The sequence below is a fragment of the Rhea americana genome, unplaced genomic scaffold (genome assembly GCF_003343005.1).
Source record: "Rhea americana isolate MKP2758 unplaced genomic scaffold, rheAme1 scaffold_248, whole genome shotgun sequence".
Classification (NCBI taxonomy): domain Eukaryota; kingdom Metazoa; phylum Chordata; class Aves; order Rheiformes; family Rheidae; genus Rhea; species Rhea americana.
In genome coordinates this window covers 1,194,329-1,222,073 of record NW_028186366.1, presented here as the reverse complement: position 1 = coordinate 1,222,073, position 27,745 = coordinate 1,194,329, and the positions used below count along the sequence as shown (strand labels likewise).

The following is a 27,745-nucleotide window of genomic DNA, read 5'->3' as shown; positions in this document are numbered from 1 at the left end:
TTTGCCAACACGAGAGTTTTGTCCGAGAATTTCTGAGAATTTCCTTACTTGTTATCACTTTGAAACATTAATGTTTTCATTCCAATTTCCATTTTCAGTAAATAGTTGTTAAAAATTCACACTCTAGAAGATAAAAGGTTGTTTATATTCCCCAGGAAAATAAACCTAGATTGTAATGTATGCTGTGTAAAAGGCATACTTCTACTCAAGCCAGTAGGGTGCCATGCTGGATAGTATCTGAACTGCAGAGAATTCAGCTTGCCATCTTAACACAAAACAAAACACACACACACAAAAAAAAAATGCACAGTTGGTAGGTGTTCTCTTAACACTTGTAGTGTACCATGATGTAATGATGGTGAAAGTAGATTTGTACTTTATTTTGGAATGTCAGATGTTTCCTGGTCATTTTTTTTATACTAGAATATTTGTCTAGATGARCAGAAAGTTGCATAGTTCTATGTATAGCTATAGTTATTGTTAGATGGTGTAGGAGACTAAGTTCCTGTCCTGTTCTCAAAGGCAGCTTAGTAAAAGGTAAACTGGTGCCAATTAATGTATTGAATTTTCCCTCTTCTTTGTAGCACAATGGCTGAAAATAAAGCAAAGTCAACCAAACCTGCAAATAAGACTCCTCCAAAGTCTCCTTCAGATCCAGCAAAGGAGCGAGCAGCAAAACGATTATCCTGTGATTCAAACAGCTCTCATGAGGGAGCTATGGCAGGAGAAATCAGTGCTCTGGAAGAGGCGTTTAGAAAATTTGCCATCCATGGCGATACAAGAGCCACAGGAAAAGAAATGCATGGGAAGAACTGGTCAAAGCTTTGTAAGGACTGTCATGTGATAGATGGAAAGAATGTGACAATCACAGATGTTGATATTGTCTTCAGTAAAATCAAGTAAGTTCCTTTCTGCCATCATTTTCTTATGTCGTCTCCCATGTTTTGTAAGTGTTGTCTAAATTTATCTTCTGTTGCTTGCAGATGCTGTGCTGTGCACTGTATACCTTTGTCACAATCTGTCCTTCATGTTCCTTTCTCAAATTGTCTTGCTTCACTTGAAGATACACCTTTTAGCTCCTGTCTTGATACCTGAAACTGACTTCAGTGTTGCAGATGTTAAGGTGCGCAGAGAGGTTTCATATCATCAAGACATATGCATGTTATTCTGAAAAACAATGCTTTTTTTGACTGCACTAAATGCTGTGAATGTCTGCTGATATCTGAAGCTTATCTAAGGCAAGTCAGGCTGCAGTCTTATGTCCTTCAAAAACTCAACCTCAAAAGGCTGAGACTAAGGATGGGTAACTAAGGTCTGAGTTCCAAGCACAGTCCTGATGTCCAGCACAGCACCTGCTCAGGTTTAAAGTAGAGGGTACCAGGGACACTAAACTGATAGTGAGGTTGGGATGAGGTTGGGATTCGTTGATTAGGATTATCTTAGTGGTCCCAGCATATTCTTGTGAGTAGGCTGGAGCTTTATTGAAACTTTCTATCCAAGTAGAAAACCTAGGCAGGACTTGATTTGAGCACTTCTGGATCAAAGGAAGGACATTTGGCTATTTTAGCTTATTCAGTGTGAAACCCCAAATCATTTCCTGTTCTCACTTTATTTATATGATAGGATCATTTTCACCCCCTCAACTCCCTGTAACTGATCAGCTAGCCTTGCCTTTTCTGTTTTTTATTAGCACAGTAACTATTGTTCTATGCCTCATTGTATTTAGAGGCCTACTTCTTAATTGTATTTTCACCTTATAAGAAAATTTATTTGGCTTGTGCTCTCAATCGTTGTGGTGCAATGCAATCATTGTGGGACAGGACTTGAGAACAGAATTTGCAATTCCTACAAGAGTAGTTAGGAAAACCTTCTACAAGCGTTGACTCTTTAGAGTGCATCAAGACATAGAAAGGCAAAGAAGAAGGCCTTGACCTTCACAAATTGTCTAAAGTAACATGCACAGTTCGCAGGACATTACTTGATTTGCAAATGACTACATTGTTTATAAGAACCTCATCCGCTAGTTTTTTCCTAGCATCTGTCATCTTTGGAGCTGAAAAATGTGTTTGTGGCAAGTATGTTACTTTTCACAGCTGTTTGGTTCTTTCTCTTTCCTCAGGACCTTATCTAGGCCATTGACAACACTACATGTGCACAGACCAACACTCTTGTTCTTGGATTAGTCTCTTCCTTTGAGTGCCTACTGAGATTTTTTTGARGGTTGTGTTGCCAGAGCTATGCATACTGTCAGTGAAGTAGCTCATTTGAACAGAATGTTTAGGTTGTAGGATGATTTCAAGATGCATATGTCAGTACTTATTGTTTCTACCCCAAATCACATTGATTTCACATACAGTATTTTAAGTTTTAACAAGGGAAGATCTAATGGGTTCAGTTGCTCAAGCATTGGTAATATATCACATCCTAGAAGGCTTCTGTGTGAGCTGAGTATATGGGATTTCTGGAGTATATTCAACCAACTGCATTTCCTTTTTTTCTCTTTTGTTTTACATTTAACTCAAAGCTGTCAGGTAAGAATAATTTAGTGATGCTTCAAGAAAGACCTACTCATAAAATGAACTCTTCCGTGTTTCCATTTCACAGGCAGCTTTTTCCCAGCAGAGCACTAGGATTTCTTGACAACCCAAGTTTTTTGCTSTCTGTATTACATGAAGAATATTAATTAAACTCTATAAAAGAATCTCTAGCACTCTTCAGCTAGACTTCAAAGTCTGTCTTGCAGGATGGACTTTGGTCTGGAATTCTTATAGTCACTGTGACTTAGTGATGGGATTATGATGGATCTTGGGAGTGGTAGGGGAACATAGCCCATAAATCGGAAGAGATATTTGTCATATTCAAGTTACAGTTGCCATCTAGGATGGTGGTAGACTTTCCAAACAGGTTTTCAGTTGGTCTTTCTCTGCGAAGCCAGCGTTTTTGGCAGCACTTGTTTGCTGGCCAGCTCTGCTTCTTTATGAGAACAGAACATGTTGTTTGAACATTAGGAAATAATCTTGTAAAATTGTTCTTTGGATTTATGAATTGTTATATCTATGTATAAAGCCTCTCTTTGTCATCTTGCTAACTTCCCCTGGTTTCATGCATTGATCTGCTACAGATCCTGCAAAGACACTAGGTAGGAGCTGTATGTTGCTGATAGGCAAAGATTCGTTCTGGAAATTAGCAGCTGATACGTTCGCTCAAGAGCTCCTAAAAAAATAGTTTTGATTCACTGATTGGTAACTTTCTCTGTTAGAGAAGAGAGTTGATCGGTTCAGTCCTGAGAAGTAATGAACATTTTTCTAGATGCAACCCCTCCATCTGGAATAGGTGAACTAAACTTCTGAAAGTTGTGACTAGTCCATGGTATTTCTATACAGCTGGAATCATGTGTCTGTCTTTCAATTAAGGTTAAGTTTATGCTGTTATAAAGTTTGAGGAAATACCGATGTAGCTTTGCTGCAAATAAGAAAATAGCTGTAGTATGCTGTTTTTCCTCTTCATGAGATATAGCTTGTCTGTTCATCTTGCAYAAAAGATTCACTGAAAGTCTTCATGTAAGTACGACATTTTTATGTACTTCAGGATAAAAGCAAGAAAATGGTCTAATGCAAAGAATGAACAGTAGTAGGCACAATAGAAGAATTGCTGGAATTCTTTGGTAAGAAAAAAAGTAAATTTGATTTTTTTTTTTCCTTCTCCCAAGTGTTTCTGTACAACAGTGATTTGGAGATTCTTAAGAAAAGTGTTCACAAATCCTAACAATTTGATGGATTTAAATACATATTGTGATATTAAAATTTCATTTAATAGATGTGTCTGCTACATATTTGTTGTTTTTCTGTTTTAAAAACTTTATATTGTCAGCTAGAAAATACAGAAAACATTAAGGAGCAGTGAATTTTGCACTGGAATTACTTGAAATGAACAACTGAAGTGTGGTTTAGAGAGTGGCCACATGGATGAATATTTTTATATTAGTTGCTTACCTACAGATCGGAGGAAAACCACCTATATTTATGACAAGTAGTTGGTTAACTTAATAATGTTGGGATAGACAGGCAAATATATGACAAATGGAAAAGTAAATTTTTTTTCAGTATGTTGTAAGAACACGTAAAGATAATCTACACAACATCATTACCTTTCTATTCATGTTGCATCTGGAAAAACAAAATAAATTTTGAATAGTGAATTATAAAAGCTTTCCAGTGTCTTATGGGATGAAATTATTAAAAATGCATCAAAATCAACAAAAATATATATGGTTGTAAATGCAACTATATAGTAAGCTTTCCTAGCTGTGTTTTATAGTTTCACAGTCAACGCTTAAAATGTTGGACTCTTCTTCATGCCCTCAGTGGATTGCAGACAACAGTGACAGAATGGTTGTGGGGTACATTTTCATTTCAAAGCTAACTCCTTGTTTAAAGTTATAAAACTCTTTTTTGCTAATTCCTATCCAGATAGCTTTTTCTTCTTAATATGGCAAAAATGAGGCAAACTTCTCCTCTGAGAAATCTGCTCATATCTTAGGTAAGAAAAGAAGGTTGAGAATACTTTGTGGGGAATAATTTTTTTTAACTGGTAGTTTCTCAGTGCCTTTAGTGCTGTACCTGAAGACAAGTTGAAGTCACAGTCATACTCTAGGAGAAGGAAACATTTCACAAATTATTGGATGTGAAATTTTCAGGAAACAAAAATAGCATTTTACCATTTTTGTAACGATAAGAAATCCATTATTCCCTGTAGTTCTGACTTCTGCCAAAACACAAAGTTTTAATATAAGTATCTTGGTAATATTAACTCACTCAAAGCATTTGTTTCATATACTATCTGAACTTTATATAGACATCTTGTGTATTCGACATGGTAAGAGTGGTAATTCAGTCTGCAGTAGCATTTGGAAATGGGCATTTTTCATGGGAATGAGGATTCCACAGGCATCTTTTTCATAGTTGAAGCAGTTGCCTTCCTTCTTGGCAGTTTTCCTCATTAACTGACTGCTCCTTTTCTATTGCTCCTCCCTTGCTAATGGCAGATTGTACAAGTTTGGAGGCTGTGTATCTTGCAGCGCACTTGCAGAGTTTAATATGGGCTTAGGAAATCTTGCTGCCTTGCAGAATGCAAGCTCACTGGTGACACGGGAAAAGGGCARCGAAACGTTCTGCGTTTGGCATGGAAAGCAGCGTGTGGCTGCGTTCCTCCTGTTAGTTCAGYATGCTGGTGAGGTGCAACACATTGCTCTAAGAACTCGAGGGTTTTTGTGTTAAGGAAAGCAGAATGTCCAAGAAGAATAGATGTTGCTGATCTCTGACCAGCAGACTGGCAWGTTGCTTTAGGAACATAAATTTCTTTGTTTATTGGGGTCAACAACTGCTCTGGGCAATTTGATATGTTAGCTATGCCATGCACATACTGCACTTGTTGGATACAGTTAATATGGTAATAGTAATAGCCCTGATATAAATATCTCTCCTCTTATTTTAGAAGTGTGACCACTCAGTACTGCAAGAAAATGGTTTAAGCGCAGCCATAAAACTACTAATTTTGTGACATTATTAGATTGAAAAATCAAAATATTTCTGTTTATACTGGCACGTTGCTATGGTTGCAGGCAGGCCTGGGTGACGTCACGCCCTGGATCCATTGTGAGCATTTATTTAGGTATTTGTCTCCATGGAAACATTTGTTTGTTTTGATGTTACTATGTGTTAAATTTTAAACAAATTTTTGTGGCTCTATACTGGATTGTTATTGAAGACTAGTTAATCTACAGAAGCTCTGTAAATATACCTTATTCCCCACCCTCTAAAAATATTTCTGGGAAAAGATCAAGTGAAAGCATAATTGTCCTCTTAAATTCCAGTAATAGTTTCTTATGTTGCTTTGATATGTTTCCTTGTTGCTGAGGAAGCCATGTGTTTGAAAGGCCAAAAAGCTCGCCTCCATCTTTTTAAGAAAGGAAGTTTTTGTTCCCATGGAGAGTTCTCATAACACGCCGCGGTGTGGCCTGGCTCCTGCGGGAAGCCACCCGTTTTCTGTCCTGAGGACATCTTACTGTCAGCCCTGTTCCCACAGCCTGGACCAGGCAGGTTGCTGCAGAGAAGCCTCTGCCCAAGACCAGCTGCCTCTTAGTTTGGCGGCAGCAGCGCACTACTGCTGTACAATCATGGAAGAATTAAAACAGATGCTATATGCACTGAGCAGCTGACAAGATAACTATTGGCAAGAACGAGTATACTCTTTTGCTGTTTACCAGCTGAAATATAATTGTTGTCTTTATATTATATTCAATGATAATATTTTTTGCTTTCTTCATGTATTTGAAAAGACTTGTACTTTGAAACTTGAGCTCATTCGAAACAGGTATCTACCCATGAAGTTGCTCTGAAGTTTAATAGACACTTTACTGAGGTCCATTTTAAATTTTTTAAGTACATTTCATAATGTAGTGTGATGTATGAATTGATGTTTATAAATACATGAAGCATATATATGAAGTATAGTTATAAGCTGTATTTTACTTCCTGCTGGAGAGATTCTTTAAACAGTGGCCCAGAATGTGATTTGTATAATCCTCTGTTATGCCTGAAGTAGACAGAACAGTTAACTTTGGTACTTCATAATATGTCTGTGTCAGGAAATAAGTATTAAGTAGGTACAGAACGGTATACAGGGGCATAATCTGTGCTAACAATTCTCTCACTTCCAGCAAGTTTTGAAGCAGTGCAGTTACAGATGACAAGATAGGTAAGTTAGAACATAGAGCATTTTATTCTTTACCATACCATCTATACTTTATTTTAATTGAAATAAGCATCCAATTTTCTTACTTGTCCAAGAAGTGAACAGTAAGGTTGCTTTTTGTGGTTCAGTCTTGAAGAGCTTCTTTTTGCGTAAAAGCAAAGCAACCCTTCTTCCCTTCCTGACAAGTGACCTAACTTCCGAACGTATAACAGTGATCATTTGAGAAAAAGAGTTGGATTCGGATTCAATTGCTACAGTGCAGACTTGTTCAGTGCATGTAAAATCGTTAAGTTCTCTACCCAAAGCATCACAGTTTGTTGCGATTTCTCAAATTTACAGTACGTTACTGAATACCAAAGAGTTTTGGTCTTATTGGATGTTAACAAGCAGTTATTTATATAAAACTGTTATGACAGGGGCCTTGTTCTTTGTGTCCTTAAGTACCTAGTGTACATATTGCTCTTAGGTTAGCTCAGTGGTGCTGCTTCCAGCATACACCARGCTTTAGTATGAGCTGTGTTAGGCCCAAACCCTGAGCGGGAGTCAAGTGAACAGTTGCACCAAAGGGCTGTAGGCTGATGATGTTTTTAAACATATTTGTGTTAAAATATATGCACATTAAACCTAGAGATGCAATTTGGGATGCTATGTGATGCTGTATGCAGCATCATGCAGCTTCCTTGGTATCTGCTACAACTTGTCCCATATGCCAGTGGCAGCCAACAAGGACTTACTGGTTTAGAGTGGAAGTAGGGCTCTGGAATAAGATTTTGCCTCATGTGTTTTTTTTCCTGCAAGTCATCCTTCTTTAYTCATATAATTGCACCATCATTTGCAATTGCTGATTATATGTCTGTAAAAGAAGTTACGTAAAATATGTTACTTGCAAAATAAATATTTTAGTGAATGACAAGCAAGATCATTAATCATGAAAATAGACTTTGTTCCTCATTTGTATGGATTAAGGTGGAAGATGATTGAAGGTAAAGGTTGAGGGCAGCTTTGACTGCAGCARCCAGGAGACTTTGGAGTTTAAGATCCTGAGAGGAGTGAGCAAGGCAAACAGCAGAATGACAACCCTGGAGCTGAGAAGAGCAGAGTGTGACTCGATCAGGGTCCTGCTTGGCAGGATCCTCTGGGAAACTGCCCTGGAGGGCAAAGGAGCCCAGGAGAGCTGGTTGATCTTCCAAGAGGGTGTCCTTAGAGCACAAGAATGGTCTATTGCAATGTGCAGAAAGTTGAGCAAGCATGGCAGCAGGCCAGGCTGAATGCACATGGATGTTCTGACTGAGCTCCAGTGCAGAAAGAAAGTAGCCAGAAAGTGGGAGCAGGGAGAGGCTACATGGGAGGAACATTGCCCATGCCTGAAAGGAGCAGAGCTAGGCAAGCCAGTGTTCAGCTGGAGCTGAGACTAGCAAGTCTTGAGGTGAAGAAGAACAAGGACGGATTCTGCAAATATCTTGGTAGCAAGAGGAAGGCCATGGAGTGTGTGGTCCCTTTGGTCAGTGAGGCAGGGGACCTAGTGAGAAGGGACATGGAAAAGGCTGAGATACTCCATGCCTTTTTTGCCTCTTTTGTTCCTAGCAGAGCTTGTCTTCAAGGGCTCCCAAGTCCGTGAGCCCGTTGGCAGAGTCTGTTCCATGAGTAAAGCAGGAGAAGACAGAGTTAGGGATCACTTAAGCCGTTTAGACGTACACAAGCCCACGGGACCAGAGGGGGTGCGTCCAAGAGTGGTGAAGGAGCTGGCCAATAGCATCTTCCAAAGCTCACGGCAATTGGAGGAAAAATGGCTGATGCCTGGAAGAAGGCAAGCATCACCTTCATCTTCAAGAAGGGCAAAGAGGGAGGCTTCAGGCCAGTCAGCGTAACCTCGGTCACTGGGAGGGCTGTGAAGCGAATCATCTTGGAAGCTGTTTCTGAACACGTGAAGGACGAGAGGGTGGTTTGGAGCAGCCAGGATGGATTTAGCAAGGGCAAGCCATGCCTGAGTGACTTTGTGACTTTCTCCGATGAAGTGACTGGCCCTGTGGGCAAGGAGTAGGCAGTGGAAGTAGTGAGTATACCTTGTCTTTAGCAAGGCCTTGGAGCCAGTCTCCCATAGTCTCCTTGTTGCCAAATGGGTGAGATTTAGGCTGCCTAAGTAGGTGCTAAGATGGGTGGTAAATGAGCTGGACTGCTGTGCCTGGAGTTGTGATCAGTGGTTCAGCRTCCAGCTGGCAGCCAGTAAGTAGGCATGTCTCTTGGGGATCAATACCRGGACCAGCRYAACCRAATGTCTTCGTTAATGACCAGGAGGAAGGGGTGGCGTGCTCTCTCGGCAGGTTTACAGACTTTCAGGGGAATGGCCTGGAGGACGGTGGCTGCTCTTCAGAGGGAGCTATACAGGCTGGAGCAAGGGGCTGACAGGAGGCTCGTGAAGTTCAGCCAAAGAAACTGTAGAGTCTTGGAACTGGTGTGGGATAACCCTGTAGGCTGGTGTCTGACTGTCTCGGAAGCAGCTCTGCCCCAAAGGACATGGGGATTGCGGAGGACAGGAAGTTAGCAGGGTGCCCTTGCAGCAAGGAAGGCCAGTGCAGCAAGTCTGTGGGTGTGATCCTTGCCTTCTCTTTGGCGGTTGTGAGACCACATCTGAGTGCTGTGTCTAGTCTGGGGCTCCCCAGCGCGAGAAAGGTATTGACGTACTGGAGCAAGTTTCAGGACGCTCCACCAGGACGCTCCGGAGGCTGGAGCATGTGACGTGCAGGGAGAAGAGGCTCTGTTGAGGCCTGAGAAGAGAAGGCTAAGGGGAGACCTTGTTGCTGCCCCCAGCTACGTGCCTGGAAGACACAGGGAGGATGGAGCCGTACTGTTGTTAGAAGTGCATAGCAATCGTATGGGAGACAACAGGCTGAAGCTGGCACATGGGTAATTCAGGTGGGATGTAAGGATTTGTTGTAGTTATGTGTGGTGGGTGGGTTCTCCCCCACCCTTTGCCCGCTGTGGGTTGTCAAATACTGGAAGAAGTTGTGGAGAGAGGTTGTGGAATCTCAGTCCTTGTCGGTGTTCAAGACTTGCCTGGAGGGGTCCCTGAGCACCCTGCCTTGAGACCTACTCTGAGCAGAGGTTTATCCTAAGTACAGACTCATAGGCAAAGGTTCCTGCCAAGCTGAATTGCTACATGACTTTTACGGTTCTAAGTTTTGAAAGACCACTTGGATAGAGAATCCTCAATCTCTGTGAGCAACCTGCTCCTGTGCCTGGCCAGCCTCAGGGGTGAAGAAATTTTTCACTTAAGTCTAGCTGCAATTTCCTGTGTCTCCGCTTGTGTTCATTGGTTTGTGGTTTTCTTGCTACGTACTTCTGAACTGGCTCTGTCTTCTTTATAATCTCTCTTTTGGTATAAGATTTACCTCCCCTCTTTATCTTCTCTTCTGAGGCTGAACAGACCCCCTTCCCTCAGCCTCTCCTTGTGTACCATGATTGGGATTTTTATATTTAGAGAAGGGAAGAATCTTGAACTCATGTCACTTTTGAACTGTTGACTAGTGTTACTGCCAGTGGCTCATAAATGTGGATAGACTACATGTGATAATTGATCTAGGATTTATTGTTATTATTGCTAGGCTAACCTTTGCACTTGCATTTATTCTGAATGATCCTGAAAAGAACCTTACTAAACAACAGAGTTTGCAGCCATATAGYACAATATATAAGAATACTTGTGGTAGCCAAAAATATGCATATTTCATCCTGTTTCTATATATATAACCATAATTAAGTGCTATTGTGAAGTTAGAGGGGATGTTTTATGGAACAGGTGTATGTGTATGTATGTAGTGTTTTGACTCATAGAATAAGGACATTGACTAGAAATTATCCATCTCTTAAAGAAGATTAAAATATATTAATGCTGAAATTAAGATGTATTTAATCTGCCTGGGTGCATAAAGCTGCTAAAATAATTAAGATATCATCCACTTAGGTCAATGGAAAGTGCGATGCGGGGAAATGGAAGCACACAGAATTTGAGGTAGTTTGCTATCTTCTTTCAATTTCTTGAGGATTTTCTTGTCTTTTTTTTTTTTTTTTTAAACTAATTTACTGATTCTTATGTGCTTCTTATTATCTAGAGTTTTGAGAGGATTACTTTTAAACTGAATCAGAGCAAGTTTCATTAAAGAGTTTATTATAACATTATGTAGAAGAAGGTCTCACCAAAACTCCAGCTTAAAAAAAACTCAGGAATCTGTATGTGTACATTTTCCCCATTTTGTTTCATCACCAATATGAATGTAGAGCGCTCTCTTAGAGAAGTGTTGGCATGTTGTCTTCAACTTTATGAAAGGTCATGTTAATCAGGCTTCTAGATGCATTGATTTGTGGTTGCTTGGAGCTTGGCATGTGAGGGAACTGGAGCCTAGGGCTAATATTACAGAGGAGGAATGGAAAGGTTCATTTGTAAATGCTAAGTGGGCAACACATGATCTGCCCCTTAAAACTGGGCACTACGTGATCTTGTCTTGATGGGGGTCTAGGCCAATCAGACGCTGTTTAACTTATTAATTTGAACCTGTTACTGGAAGCAATGTCGGAGAGAAGGCACCTTCTCAATGTATTTTGATCGTGCTCCAGGATGACTACTTATCAGTGAGAAGGTTTGGGTGCTATATATAGAGTTAGGACTTGCAGTGTTAAAACATCCAAGTTGTTGTTACTGGAAGCTATTCCTTTGAAACTCATCACCCTGACTTTATTAGATTGGAGTTACTTACCACTTCCAATTTTTTTTGTGTGAGTTAAACCGAGGAAATGTGAATGAAATCTAGATGTTTCTTTTGAATTTGATCTCTGTTCCTGACTTTCTGCAATATTTTTAGGTATGTGCCTGTATGCCCATGAATTTAAAAGGAATTGTTTTGGTATGGAGTTCTGATATAATAATAATAAATTTTCCTTTGAGGAAAATAAAATCATTTATTAGTTGGTTTTGGGCTTTGATACTTTATTAAGGTTCAGGATATTAGCATCAAATAAATAATTTTAAGAAACATGCTAAGATTGCTAACTTCGCTGATTCTGAAGGCACCCAGAACATTTTGATTACATGTATAAATCTTAATGACAACCTTTTCTATGAATAAATACTATTAAATGCTGAAGTGTTATGGGAGCAGATACTGAAAGCTCTGAAGTTTAAATGAAGAATTAAGGAAGGATGTTTAAAATTGACAAAGTGTAACCAAGAGCACCATGGTTAAAACATAGACTGTTCTGGTTAAGAATGCTATCSTACTTTTTCTAATGCCCATCACTGCAGCATTTTCAGCAGTGTAACTGCTCCCAGCATGCTGCTGCTTCTCTGCATAGAGTTATGGTCACGAGAATCTCAGTAACTGTGAGGAGTAATACCTGTGTCTTGAGTAGCTGTTGAGTAGTGTATCTTGAGTAATCACTTTGGTAATTTTCCCATCACTAATATTATTTAGCATGAGTTGGAAAAAAGATTCTTTTAAAAAAATATTATATATATATTTAAGACAGGGAGGACAAGCAGTGTTCAGTCTGCTATTTTGTTGAATAATGCTTGCCTCCAATATTTCATTTGGCTCACTCTTTTTAATAAGACACAATACCTAAGGCAGGAAATGCATATTACAGTACTGTCTTAACCTTTGTTGTAACTCAGGCCAAAAAAACTTACAAGGTTTTGCATCAAGCCAGTAAATTTCTATTTAAGCTGTGGAATAGCTTTAAATCGAATCTGAATATCTTTATCAGTGATGGCAAGCAGCAGAAAATATTGTTAGGTAAGTTGTTGCAATGGTGAGATGAATTTACTGTGAAAACCATTTCACCTCATTTCTGTTATGAATGTGTAATACTAATGAAGTCCAGTAGCTTTTCTTGATGCATTTAATTCCTATTAATTGATTCTGGAGATACTTTGGGATATGGTGCTTTATTTTGATCTTTTAGTCTTGCACTGTTGTTCGATTTGCAAGACTGTGGCACAGGTTTTTCAGGATGCTTCTAAGCCTTTGATGCTGAAGTTGACATAGAGGTCCTGTTGAATCTAGAAAATTCATGCTCACTTAACTACATTGATGGAGCTATTCTGTTGCACACTGGCCAAGTTTTCTGCTGCAAACAGGCCAAACTAGTGAAAGTGCAGGGATTTCAGTGGATGCATTTTTTTTTCTTCATCAAACTTTTTCTTTCATCAAACTCCAGTGTTTTTCTGCAGTATTGGGGGAACATGCGTTCTTGATTTCTTTGCCCTCATTGCCTTTTAACCATGCTTCCTTACTGTTCTGTAAGGATTGGTAGTGATTTCTGTAACCCATTAAGAATAATTCTTGAAACTGCAGAAGCAGGATGTTCAGCCCTTCTCAGTTCTCCTCGCTCTGTTAACCTCTCTTCTCTGATAGATCTGTTGTCTTGAGAAGGTAAGATTTGCCAGCTTTCTCAGAGATGACTTTCATAAAAAAGAAAGAGAGAGGCATGTTGCATTGTTGTGAAGTGTATATATATTTAAAAAAAACTACAGCTTTTGCTTCCTGTCTTTGATCTGAGGGCTATTTCTGTTCCAGGGAAAATGGAAGTCTGCTGAAAACTGTTAGTGAAGTTCTCAGTGTGGGCCTCCTTTTAGATGAAACAGTGAGAAAAATGATGAGGCAGTCTATTAACCTGACTACCCTAAGCCCAGGAAGGTCGGTGTACTTTGAAGAAGCCAGAAGAAGCTTTTTTCTCATTATCTGTGGGTGTGTGTACTTTCTAAAGGCTCCTGCAGCCTCCAAAGGGCTTCAACAGGCCTAAAARTGTGAGGCTCTACAGAAAAGGATGAGCTACCATCATGTGGTGGGAGATGTGAATCCTGTAGACCTGTTCATCCCTTTGTCCCTGTTGAGACGGCTAGCTTTGTGCCACTTAGTGCCATTTGTGGTCACGAGCACCAGCAGCTGCAGAGCAATGGTGATCCTTGGCACCAGGCGGTGACTCCCGTGACACATGACTGTACTTGCTTCACTGCCCAGATGTCTTCTGTCTTCATTCTATGCCCTACAGTGGCAAATCTTGCTTAAAAAAAGTAAGCTAATGAGAGAAGCAGTTGTTGTGCAATAGCAGCTGTATTTTTCTTATGCTGTGCAAAAGATACAACTTACAGCTTTTATATCATCATCAAAGAGTGTACGAGCTTTTTTCTTTTTCTTTACAGCTAAGAACAGAAAAGCTGTGCAGTGATTCTGTAATATGGCAGTAGCTCATTATACTGCAGCTGAAAAATCAATAAGAGAAAGTATGATAGATCTGTGTTTAAATATTGGATTCTAACTCACAGAATCACACAGAATGGTTGAGGTTGGAAGGGACCTCTGGAGATCATCTAGTCTAGGTGGAACTGTGTTTCAGTTTGTGCCCATTGCCTTTTGCCCTGTTGCATGGCACCACTGAAAAAGAGTCTGGCCTCATCCTCTTGACACCCTCCCTTAAGGTATTTGTAGACATTGACAAGATCCCCCCCCTCAGTCTTCTCTTCTCCAAGCTAACCATGCTCTTGCAGCATTTCCTCCTGAGAGACGCTCCAGGCCTCTAATCAACTTCGTAACCTATACTGGACTCTCTCTAGTAGCTCCATGTCTTTCTTGTACTGGGGAGCCCAGAACTGGACACAGTACTCAAGATGTGCCTTCACTAGGGCTGAGTAGAGGGGCAGGATCACCTCCCTYGACCTAGCTGGCAACACTCTTCCTAATGCACTCCAGGAAAGCATTGGCTGCCTTGGCTACAAGGGCACATTGCTGTCTCATGGTCAACTTGTCCACTAAAACTCCCAGCTCAGTTGTACAGGATTTCCAGAGATATTTATTATAATTCCCAGTGCAATCGCCGTTACCCCTGAGTTTGTCTGCTTCATTACATTTGAAGGTGTTTGCTACTCCAGGTGGGCTGTTGACTGTTAATGGTATTGATAGTGCTGAGAATGGAGGGTTTAGCTAACTCTAATTCAGATCAGAATGGGAGCAATATGAGAGGCTGTGGAAGTGAGGATCCCTTGCAGGTAGGCAGCTCATACCAGGAATGCAATTGGCTGCTGCAGGGTCAGTCACCTGCAGTCTATATTTCACAAAAAGGTGAGGTGTTCTCCATCTGCAAGAGTAAGGCTTTGTGGTATAAGATGGAAAGGTGGTGACAGCACTGTTAACTGCCCTGTCCAGTCACCTCCCCTTATATAGTACTAGCCATTGCATGCCAGGCTAATTTGTGGCACTGGGAAACGTAATGAACTCCATTTTGGTGCTCCTTATGCTCAGTCTTCATTATGTCTTTTGTTTGGAACAGATAGCTCATGTCTGAAAGAAAGGTTGAGACTATTTACATTTTCTCACTATGACGGATGCTGTATAGAAACAGATGTCTGGGGTACTTTTAGGTGGGGATCCGGGTGCTCTTGTGAACAAAATAGCATGTGTCACAGTGTTCTCAGCTGGCATGGTTTCAGTGGAAGGTTTGGGCAATTTGCAGGTGGGCTGCATGGATCAAAGCTTGCAGCTCTACATGRGCACCTAGAGAGAAAGTTGCAGGTGACTCCAAATACATGTCTACAGCCATCTGAAGCATAACTCTGTCTTTGTTCACAGAATCACAGAATGATTGAGGTTGGAAGGGACCTCTAGAGATCATCTAGTCCATACCACCTGCTCAAGTGGGGTCCCCTAGAGTACATTGCACAGGACTGTGTCCAGGTGGATTTTGGATATCTCCAGAGAAGGAGACTCCACAACCTCTCTGGGCAACCTGTTCCAGTGCTCTGTCATCCTCACAGGAAGAAAGTTTTTCCTCATATTCGGGTGGATCATGGCCCTGTGATTTGCACACAAATCTCTGATTCTTCCCATTTATTCCCCATGCTGCGCGCATTGGTGTACAGGCATTTCAGAGAGGTAGTTGAGCATGCAGGTTTCCCAGGAGGGGGTGCAAGAGGATTCGCCATAGTCATGTCTCGTGTGCACTTCCCCAGCTGCATGCATCCGCTGCAGGCATCCTGACTTAAGCTGTGTTTTACTGACTACCCGGTCTTTGTAACTATCCCTTTCCCCTATCTTTCTTAGTGTAAAGCCCTCCTTACCAGGCTGGCCAATGTGTTGGCAGACATGCATGCCTCGCTTTGTGGATTGGATCCCATCTCTCCCCATCAGCTGTTGATCTTCAGAGTCCCATGGTCATAGAAAACAAAACCCTGTTACCAACACCAGCAGTGCAGCAAGCTGTTAACTTGGAAAATCTGTCTACTCCTCCTTTCATCCTTCCCCCTCACTGGCACGATTGAGGAGAAGATCACCTGGGCTCCCAGACCCTGACCACCATCCCCAGAGCTCTAAAATCCTGTTTGATGGTTTCCAATTTGTCCTGGGTATTGTTTGCATCCACATAGAAAAGCAACAGAAGGAAACAGTCAGATTTGCGCACAAACCTTGGCAGTCTTTGTATGGCATCTCATATTTGAGCCTTCGGCAGGCAACAAACCCCTCTAGACAAGAGGTCAGGTTGGCAGATAGGTGCCTCTGTCCTCTGCAGCAGGGAGTCACCCACAAAAATCATTTGCTGCTTCTTCTGGGTGTTCCTGCATGGCACAGGGTCTGTCAGCCCAGTTGCTTCCCTTGAAGCTGTGCCTAGTTTCTCCTCAGCCTGGAGGGCACTAAATCTGTTCCTTAATTGCAGTCCTTCAGAAGGAGTAAGAGCCTTTCTCCTCCCACGGGAAGTGACCATTTTCCAGCCTTCTACAGTGTTATGATGTACTGTTTTACATGGCACAAAGCCCTCCAGCAACTCCATTGCTATGAGGGTTTGGGACTCCTGGAGCTGAATGGTCTTTGAGAATACCCTGTCTATGTCTTGTTCATCTTCTTGGATGCTACACAGCCTACTGACTTCCTCCTGTAACTCCTTTACCTGATGACACAGTTTGTCAAGAACAGCACGCCTTCTGCAGGAGAGCTGACTGTGCGGGCCGTATGGAGAGGTCCCAAATATTCCCTACAGCCTGAGACCTGCAGAGCTGCATCTGCTGTCAGAGGGTTGGTCTGAGTCAAAGCCTCTGGCAGCTGATGCAGCAAGTCTAACAGCTACTGGAGGCTGTGCTCTAACATGTCATAACCATGTCCAGGGAAGTGTACAGTGTTAGGACTGGAAACAAAGGTGCCTTCTTGTGCCCTTCTGCACAGAATGCTGTGCAAACTGATGCCTCTGTTAGCTGTACACTTTTTTCTTTTTTTTCCAATATGCAGGTAGTAAGAAATTAGCAGATGAATTAATATTCTTTAAARAAGTTATAGGTGGGGAAGAAAAAACGGGATCAACTTGGCATTTCAGGAGTCTGACTTGAAAGTGCTTTGTAGGTTGATAAAGTTTCAAATCTAAGAAAACAATAATTAGGGTAGAACTGGAAGGAGAAGGTATTGAAAAGTTGCTAAGATGAAAGAAAAATGTATATTCTATATGGTAGCTAAGAGCCAATATATTAGATTATATTCTTAACATGTATCCAAAAGTCAAGAGTATTGAAACTTTTTAAGCATTGTACTGAAAATAGATATTGGATGAAAATGGTGATAGAATGTCTGTGATTTGAGTCTAGGACATGTTTACGCTAATAATTAAACATAATGAGTGGTTTACATGCAATTCTGAGGSTAATTACTATCATCTGATAAAACATTTTTGTTAAGTGCTGATACTAGCTGAAAATGAATATAGAGGAGTATTCAGTTTGGTAATTCTTATTAAGAGAACTAATATATTTGCCCTGTGTTCCTTTATTTGATATTTTTTATACATATATTTTTGTGTATATGTGTGTGTATATGTACATATATAACAGTGTATATATATATATATAGAGAGAGAGAGAGTGAGTACATAAGGTCATCCTTTATTAACATAACCACAAATAGTATTATTGGTTTTCTAAGCTTGAAACAGAAACAGAAATGACTTCCTTAGTTTTGAAGAAAAGCTGGAATTGTGATATCCTCTTCCAGGCATGTTGCTTTTCTTTCATCAGTTCTTCCATCACTCTCATTTGTGGAGAGCTCTTCATTATGCTTAAGTGGATGAAGTAGCTGGGAAAGTTGTTAAAAGAAGATGAACAGAACTAGCTTGATCATCTTTTCTGTCAAGACAACAGACTGTGGCTTATTCTCTCCTCCAACCAAATGAAGAAAGTGTGTAGAACATTCTTCTAAAGGGATGCTGAGTAGTCAGTTACCTAAGTTGTGTTTTCATCCTGCTCTACTGATAACATGAAGTCTGTTTGCTGATATAATGCTATTGTACTCTTTCTGAGTTTGACCTCCAAATACACCTGGCTGCAGCTTCAGTCAGCATGGTCTGGTTTTAATCATTTCTTTTCTGATTTGGTCCTGTGTTCTGAGGCCCTCAATACAGTACTACTTGTACAAGGACAAGGTGTTTAGCAGTGCATGAAGCTTGCTTTGGCTGTGTTTGACCCTAGTAGTCTTTGTGTAGCAGCTAAAACAGAGTGCTGGCCTGAAGCAGTGACTGCTGAGCTCCTCCTGGCTTTGATATCACTACAGTGGGAAGTTAATTCAGCTATAAATAATTGCATCAAATCCTCAGACTAGTTTTAGTTTAACTAGTAGTATAAAAGTACCTCAAATAGAGCCTTTGTGATAAAAATGATCGGCATGTGGCCTTGGAAAAATGTTTGTCCACTGATTGTTATGGGAAATTCCCACGCTAGACCAGCACAGGCTGGCATGTGCTGCACAGCACATTGAGTTTGACAGTGTTTATGTATGTGATACTGTCTTAAGATATTATTTTTATGTTGCATTGTTTTCCTGCAACAGTTATTACGCACTTTTGCTACATAGGCTATGAGGCTATTTTCAGCTTGCTTCTAAAATAGCAATCTACCTTACAGCCAGTACTAGCAGAGTGTGAGAGGCAGGATGTTGAATCAGGCTTCCATAGGAAGTTATCAGCTATCACTCAGAAGGTTTTGAATGTTCCAAATTAACAGCTCTACAAGGATCTGGTAGATAAAGACATATTCTGCTGATATATGACCTGGAATAAGGGCATAGAATTGCAGCACTATCTACAGCATTAATTGGCCACAAATTAGAAAATTACTCACCTGCAGACTTAAAATGAAGAATTCAAGYAACACAGTAGTTCTGCAAATGGCCTTAACCAGCATAAAGCTGACATCAGATCTTCCCCTCCCTGTAATTTTAACTCAAATAAATCTTCCTGATCTTCCTGCTGTTATATTGGAGAGTCACCAGGCATGATTTGTGCCAGCAAGACCCCATGTGATGGCTGTGCAGACGCAAGAGCTGGCAGCTGGGTTGAGGGAGGTTTTTTCTTTTGGAGACTGGTTGATGCTGACTGTCTGAGAAAAAAAAAAAAAGTAGTAGTCATTGCAATCCAATATAAAGTAATCGTTGGTTAGGTAATGTATTTTAATGTAATTATGAAAGTATATTGGTACTGTGTTGTACTGACTCCTATTGTGTTGAATCCCAGTGTCATACTTCTCTGCAAAAAGTTACTTTGCAGGCTTGTACCATTATTTTGAGAACTTGACTTGAATTTTGTTTTGCGCTGTTGTGAATCTATGTTCTTTGGTAACACCATTTCTAATTTTCTTTCCAGTATGAACTGTCCTTAACCCCTTTATATTACTTGGCCATTGCATTTTGTTTTAATTGTAAAACTTTTGTTTTAATTGTAAAACTTATCAATAGTGGTCTTGGTCTTAAATTATCATTGAAACATAAGACAGCTGTAGGCTTTATGGTGTGTTGAAACTGGCTTAATTTGCATAGCTAGAAATCTATTTTCCAGTGTAGCACTTCAATCACAGAAAAGGTAAAAATGCTTGGATTCAGCATTTTGAAGCAGCTGTTTTTTCTTTATCAGGATTACCTCCCGCAAAGTTCATTTTAGAACATGAGGCTGGTAAATGTTTTTATTTGTGTGCATAGAGGTAGAAGATCAGTGAGTGTTACCCATGAGTATGTGCTCACACTGGAAGAATAAGTTTGGCATCTTGGAGATATTTTCTCTGATGTATTTTTAACTTCTGTATCATCCATAAGAAACCCAAACCTAATTTTCAGTAATTTCTGAAGGCACATTAGGAAGTGATTGTTACACACCTGATTCTATGCCTTCAAGGAAATAGGGAGGATGTGTGTGCAAACACTTGCCTTAGTGTTCTTGTACAGAAGTTCATTGGCTTTTACACTCTGCTCTGGAAAATAAGCCGCTGTTGTTGTGGTCCTTTATGCAGTGGATCTTTTTACTCTGAACCTAGGTAAGAGCATTATTATTTTGAATGATCTTTTCCTCTGTTTTTTGTTGTTGTTGTTCTATGCACTTTCTACTACTGGCCTTGAATCTAGTTTGATATTCTGTATGCAGTATGTGTCCTGGCAGTGACTTTTAAAATAACATATCTCCTTGAATATCTCTCTCTCTCTCTCTCTCTCTCTCTCTCTCTCTATATATATATATATATATATATATATACATATATATATATATATATACATATATATATATATATGTATATATTTGTTCTAGTTAGATTCCCAGGGGCCAAACATCCGGTTTGGCAAGCCAGCACAAACTCACACACACACGCACAAACACTCTTCAGTAGCAACCAGTTTATTAGTAGATACTTACAAACAGACCGACCCAATGGTRATCTCGAGAAGGACCGCCTCAAGGTTTGTCTCAATTGTCTGCATGGTGAGAGGGAGAGTCGGCAGGCACAATCTTTTCGGGCGTCCCCGAGGAGGCAACGTGGTCCTCTGTTGTGTAGCAGCCTCTCCCCCCTTCGGAAAACTCCGGCATTTATGATTACTTGCGGTAGGCGGGAGTCCTGGCACCTGGGGCCAACAAGTGCAGGGAGTCCAGCCCAACTCCGCCCYGGCTGCATAACCGGGCTGTGATACTGCGCACGCGTGCAGACTTATTTCGGGGGCCACATTTGACTTTGGGGTTGCTATTTCATTACTCTTCAGCTTCTGACCTTCATGTTGACTGCTTCTCATGGTGATTTTGTGGCTGGAAGCCACAGAATCTATATGTAACCAACCGCTGTTCTTTCTCACAGATTTCCAAGACCTTGTTAGTTACTTATTTGTATCCCGCTTAACACAGCGGTATTGTTCTAGGCACTAAAAAGTTACAGCGCTAGACTATTCTCACCAAGTATCAGGTGGTACAGATAAAAAAAAGGTTACAACACAGACCATTCCCATCAAGTATCACGTAGTACGGATACAATATTTTAGGAATTTGAGTTAATAGCAGCAGTGCTGGCAGTGTGCTCTGGTTTAGTGCTTTACAAGAATAGGTAGTACTGTGTTGAACATCCTTCTCACTCTAAGATACTACATTTCATTATAAATGATAGCAAGTGAATGTTTGGAGAATTACTTGGCTGTCTTGCTGCAGCTGATAAAATCAATGGCCTTGAGGAAAATGCCAGTCTTCATAGCTGAGACATTTTTTTAAAAAAGTGAATCATTTGTTTCTGAATTTTGCAAATGAAGAACTGCTAGGTATTGCTAATGATATTTCTGTCTGGAAGTGATCTTTGTACAGAGCACAAGTAGAGAGGGCAGCACATATATAGCAGTTTTCATTCAGAAGCTGGAGAGATGTGGCCTTGCAGAGAGGGAAAAGGAGATGGATTGAAAAGGAGTTTGTTTTCCACTTCAGGAAGGTTTTTGATGTGTGGAATGGCTAGGCTTGTTATGTAGTGTGAGTTGCTTTGGAAACAAAGTCTTATAATGAGTTTCGATCTTATTAAATGCTRTTAACTATTTACGTGTGTGTGATCACAACAATATTATTCAACTGTATTCTTCTAAAGACAGCTTCTGTTTCATCGTGGCATGCAGAGGGGTCTTGTCCTCGGTAGATTTTGCAGCAGATATAAGAGGCTAAATCTGGCAGAAATTTTTCGTAATAGTTGAGTAACTCTAGCTGATTCCTTAGTTCATTCACTCGAGTTATGTCAGACGTTTCCAGAATTGTTGGAATCTGTCCCAGCACTAGTTCAATACCTTCCGTTAGGAGCTGATGATCTAAATAAGTCACAGATTTCCAGAAGAATGTGCGCTTGCTCTTTCAAAGTCTCCTCTCTGCTTTCACTATTTAGTTCAGCATCATCTTGAAGGATTCCCGACTGTTTCTTGTCATTTTGGTTTGTGATGGTGATGTCCTCAGGATGAATAATTGTAGGTAATAATTTTGTAGGTAAATCTCCATTTGTTGTAAACATTTTGTAAAACTATGAACTTTTCTGTAAACTTTCATTCTGAAATGAGGGGAGTGTGTGACATGAATGAAAGAATAAATGCCMATCATTCAGCACCATAAAGACCAGTAAACAGGCTCTTAATCCAGGGGAAGATATACTCTTCCATGCAGAATTTGCTCTCTGTTGGTTTATGACTTTCACAAGGTGCTAAAACATTGCTGGTACGGACATTTCTGCATCATCCCTGGTATGATGGAGGCTTCCAATACCAAATGTGTTTCCCTCTTTGGGCAGAAAGAGGATTGATCTCTCCTTTTTTAAAAAAAAGAAAAAAAAAGAAAGAAAGTGAAAYACAAAAACACTGCATACGAACCCGAGTGGACATTTTTGAAGCTAAACTTAGGGTTTGTTCTACTATATCTGCTTGCATGGTAAACTTTCTCTGCTAGGCTCAGATTAGGGTTTTCTACTATATCCGTTTCATCAGAGTTTGCCCTCAATGTGTTAGGAAACTGATGCAACTCTGATTTTTGTAACCCTCAATTTCTTTCTTTTTAGTCTCTGCTTTTCCTATGTTGAACTGTTTTGGTCTCAGAGCTCAAGGGCCTGCATTTATGACTTGCAAGGTACATTGTGCATCTGAAGAAATTCRTTGTTATGACTTGTAGGATTTGTTTAGACTAAAAGTGGCTTTACCTACTGTGGCTTTCTGTGGGGGTTGGGAATCACAAAAAGATGAACCAACTAGCTCTTGAGATACATGGGATATGTAAGTAAGCAGACGTATTAGCTTTTTTTCCCCCTAGGCTGTGCAAAAGTGGATATCTGTACAAGGTACTTGGAATGAGCAGAAATGATAGCAGCATTGCAGAGGAGTTTCTTAAAGAATATTCTCTGCATTGGCTGTAGCATACCTATGGAATTGTCTTTTAGGCCTGTAGGCACCTGTAGAGGAAATAAGACTCCACCTTTCTCATATTCAAGTATTGGATAGCTTTTGCAGCTATACACTTGAGCTTGGTGACTTCTTCCCACCTACACTGACAACTCTGATTTCGTATTGGATCACTCTTAAAATATTCTCATTTTGTCATTGTAAATCATTGGAGAGGCTTGTTTTGGCCACAGTCTGCCTGTCCTTCTGTTCCTTCACATTCCCCCTCTCCTCCTTCCCGCCCCCAACACACACTTTTTCCTTACCTGAATCCATCTGACCTCTCAGGAGGGTTCACTCAATGAACTGTCACTAGGTTCAGAAATTGCTTTTGTGCTTGTATGTGATTTGATGTAAAAAATAATGAAAACCTTCCAACTCTGTGTGATTCTGTGAAAAAAAATAGAATGTTGCTGATGTAAAACTATCTGATAATGATATGTTCTTCCATTATGAGTTTGGACCAGTCTGATAAAGGTTTGTTGGTTTTCAATTCTGTGTAACTAAACCCTAAAGGAAAATCCTACCCTGGATTAGAGTAGATTGATGCTCTCATTTCCACAGCAGCACTTTTGTAAGCAGTAATCTGCCATCACAGTCTCCAAATACATCAAGCTATGTTGTGTAGTGTTTGCATTGTTTCAGAAATGACTGTGCCAAGAGACATTTATGCATTGTATTAGATGCTGTTATATATCTCTCTCTTTCTCTCTAAAAAGAAAAAAAAAAAGAGGAAAAAAACCGAAGTCCTAAACCTATCTCTAAGTGGAAATATGCCCTTGGAGTGGAGGGGGAAATGTTCTGTGGACCAGGAAGGGAGCTGGATACCTGAGCTCTTAGCTAGGGCTTTCTAAATTTCTAGGCTGTAAAAGATGAATAAACTTTGCTGTGTGTTGGCAGAATTTCATTAACAAACAGCTGCAGTGCCTGCAACAGTGAATATGCTGTATGCGAATTAAARGTTGCTTTTTTCATCCCTTTCCTTTTTCTTTTTTTTTTTTTGTCTTCAGTCTGTGCGTGTGTGTGTGTGCGCACGCACATTTATTTATTTATTTATTTTAAATACTAACCTGTGTAACTTCTGAGCTAGAACTGGATTTTTTGTGAAAGGCCTTATTAGTACCAACTGTTCCAAATACTCTTCCCTATAGGAATAAACAAAATTTTCAAATTGCATTTGTAGTTTTACTTGGCTCAGTAGTGATTAAAAATCTACCCCACCCCGTGCACGCATGTGCACACACACATGCATGCGCACATGCACTCCCTTTGTAACCATTCTGCATTGCTCTTTTCCCATCCCTCRAATGTGCATTGGCTCAACTTACCTGCAATGGTCATTTGGTGGATGTGAAGATCATACCTGAGGATTAAGTTTTAATATCTTAAGACTTAAATAGTTAAGATATTACTAGGGCAGGTCCTATTTAACAATGCTATTGTTCTTCATTGAGTCTGACTGCCTATACTTCTGTTTGAATTTTGTCTAAATCCTGTAAGACGTCATATCATATAATCATATAATATCTTATCCTTCTTAGTAATGTACTGAGCTTTTCTGTTCTGGATCTCATTAATTAAAACCGTACTCTGTTATGGAACTGTTTGATTTCCACTTTGGACATTTCATTTTTCTCTCCTCTCTGAAACCCCGTGTACTTTTCCTGGAATTGGTTAACCAGTCAAAAGAAGCAACTTGCCTTACTTGAATGTCAACACAGTCAAAACATAGATACTGTATTGGAGGGACAGCAGTGAGCAAGATGACAGGCTGCCAAAAAACAGATGAGAGGACTGGGTGCTCCCACTGAAGTTCATTGCGTTATGTCTCCTTTTCTTTCTTTCTTTCTTTCTTTTTTTTTTTTAATCCTCCAGTTGTCCTTATTAAGATTAATAAGGGAAATCCTCAAAAATAATAATAAAAAAAAGATCTGAAAGCTGTCTTTGAGAATTTTTTTTCATTAAAATACTCACTAGCAGTCTTCTGTGGTTTGTCTACTTGGGGTCAAATGTGCTCCCTCCTACTTCGGGCTAGTTTGGCTGTGCTGGCCATACCCAGTATGGGACAGTACTGGAGATGCCTTTCAGCAGTGTTTGTACTGAGCATATTTTCAGTGCATCTAGATTGATCTCCTTTTCAAACAAACACTTTCACACTGCTGGGGAGAGAGAAGCAAAATAAATTTAGCTACCGTTATATGTCTGTGACAGGGATGAGATTTGTCAGCTCATATGGACTTGCTGGTAAGCTCTAGAGGGATGCCTTACTTGTAGTTCCCACCTTTATTTCCCTGCGTTGTTGAGGAATGAGGATGTGTGCACTACTTACTGAACTGGCAGAAAAGGTACTGATGATGTTGGTGCTTTGCTCTGTCCTTTCAGCTGCACTTCCTTTTGGCATAAGCCTCTGTCAGCAGGGAGAACCTTTGTGGTTCTATCAGCTTCTTTAACACTTTGAAAGATAAAGTACTATTTAAATGCTAACTATTATTGTTAGATAGCTTAGCTTAGCTATTGAAGACTGGTTGTAAATCTTCAGCCATCCCTGTATTAGTGGTATGGGGCATCATGATGTTGTCCATATGGATTTTCATGTTTCGAATGTGCTCAACAGTGTCCCTTGGCAGCTGCCACCTGTATCAAGCTCTTAGGTCTATGCAATTGCATGTGGTTTTCTGAGTTTTGCTCACTTCCCCTGTGGTCTGTGTGTGTGTTCCCAACGGGTCATTAATGCAGAAGGAACCAAAGAGAATTGCAGATAAACTGAACCTGCTGAAGAAGGAAAACCTGTGTCTGTATAAGCCTGATTCTCAGGCTCTGTCTTTTTGCTGCAGCACTAGCCTGTGCTTGCCCATATTGTCCAAGACCTCCTTCCAGCCCCTTTTCTGTCCATTTCTTGCATCTTTCTGCATTCAGACAAGCTTCCCTGGTACTGTCACTCACCCAAGCCCTGTCCCCTGCGGAATAACTTCCCCCAAGTGTTGCTGACAARTAGTGCTAGACCTCCCTGTGTCCCAACGGCAGGTTTTTGTGTTCCTGAATGACTTGGGCAGTAAGTTGTGCGTGATGGTCTGGGTTCTTCCCCAGATGCTAGAAGCTCTCTGAGCATAATAGCARTATGCCTGCAATAAATTTGATATCTTTGAGACTTGCCTGTTGCTTTGTGTGTGTGCGGTTATTCCATTCATTGTGTCAAGTCCAGGGAATCCACAATCAGGTCAATCTACAGATGTCTCTTTTCTTCAGATGCTACCAGTTAACAAGGAAATGTAGAAGTGCTCCCAGACTGCTGGCTGCTAGGTACACGTTTCTGGCTCTACTTCCAAACTTGTTAGGCTCAGGTGTATATCTGGCATGGGAAATTCATTCACAAACTCCTTTAACATAAAGGATCTAGCAGACCTATCTTTTCCCTGGTCTGTCTTCTTTTCCTTGTCCTCCCTAAGTGCCATTAATCTCTTTTATTCTTTTTAACTCGTTCCATTTTACTTCCTTTATTTAGYTCCTTATGCCTGAGTTGGCCAAGGTGCTGGAACCAGGCATGTTCGTAGAGTAATTATGAAGGCCATTTGAATTTCTTGATTGTTTTGGTCCTAATCTTTCCCTCAGGGGAATGAACTGTGCGTGAAGAGCCATGCCCTTGGAAATGCCTGTACTCCTGAAGTGACCTCTGCCTTTGCTGAGGATCTCTGCTTGGAGCTTTATGAACACAAGCTTCTTCCTAGGATTGTTTTGCCAAGGCTATCTTCAGGGTGCCCTCCCTTCCTTTCCTAAGGCTATTTGCCAGTCAGCTCCTGCTTGCCCCAACATCCAGGTGTCTGATTTCAGCATCTCAGCTGTGCCCCACTAGTAGGGCAGGAGTTCCTGATGCAGGATGACACCTTTGGATCTGTATTCTTTATTGATTCCTTGACTGGCACCTTTCTTTAGAACTATTAGAAAATGCAGTGCAATCAAAGAACCYGAAAGAGTTGTACTGTGCTCTCTTTCCTTTTTTCCTTGTTCTCTCTTCAGTTATATTTGTCAAACTTTTAGTGACGTCCCTGCTTGTGGTTAGTTGTGCATTCTTAAAGATTTTATCCAGAGAGTGTATTGTCTTCCTCTTTTGGAAGTCTTCTGCATTTTATGTCTAACTTTTGGAGCTTCAGTCTTATTGAAAAAAAAAAGGCAAGATCTGCACAGGATATGTCAATATTCCATTAGTGTTTCTGGGCTCTAGTGGCTTGGTTTATCTACTCCAAGGGTTCCACTTCAGTTTGAGGCTGTTGTTAGTTATGGAGTTGATGGCCTCTGCAAATGCTGAGTTAATTACCCCCAAAAGAGCTGAAAGTGAAAAGGGGTGGGGGGGAACCCTGCTAGAAAGAAATAAAACCATGCCAGGCATGGTGTAATCTGCCTCTTGGTGAAACATGTTAATTTTGGGCTTTGTGCTGGTAATGTGTGGAAATCCGTGGAAGAAGTAAAACACCTGTTACATGAATGCCTGTGTTTTGCAGAGGCTTTGTCACTTAAAGGAAATTGCCTGGTACCTTTTCACTGCCATCCAGTATAGTGCAAGGACCACTAAGCACTGCCGCTAGTGTACATTTTGTTCACAGAATGCCTCGAGAATGCCTGGTGTTTTAGCATAAGTAGTAAGAAAAATGCTGCTGAATGAAGAGGAGTCGGTACTTTGGGAGATAGCACAATAACGATGATAGAGGTTATGCTATTGTTAAAGTTGTAAAGCAGAAATTTCTTCTTGTATGAAAATGAAAAATTTCAGCAATAGC

General features: G+C 40.5%; 1 protein-coding gene across 1 annotated transcript in view; it reads left to right on the top strand.

The window, feature by feature from the left end:
• TPPP (tubulin polymerization promoting protein) overlaps window positions 1-27,745 on the top strand; it is a 63,186-nt gene that overhangs the window by 9,424 nt on the left and 26,017 nt on the right. The window contains exon 2 of the mRNA XM_085306837.1: window positions 585-899. Coding sequence (XP_085162963.1) covers window positions 589-899 — 311 coding nt within the window. The 5' untranslated portion in view covers window positions 585-588. The remainder of the gene's footprint in view (window positions 1-584; window positions 900-27,745) is intronic.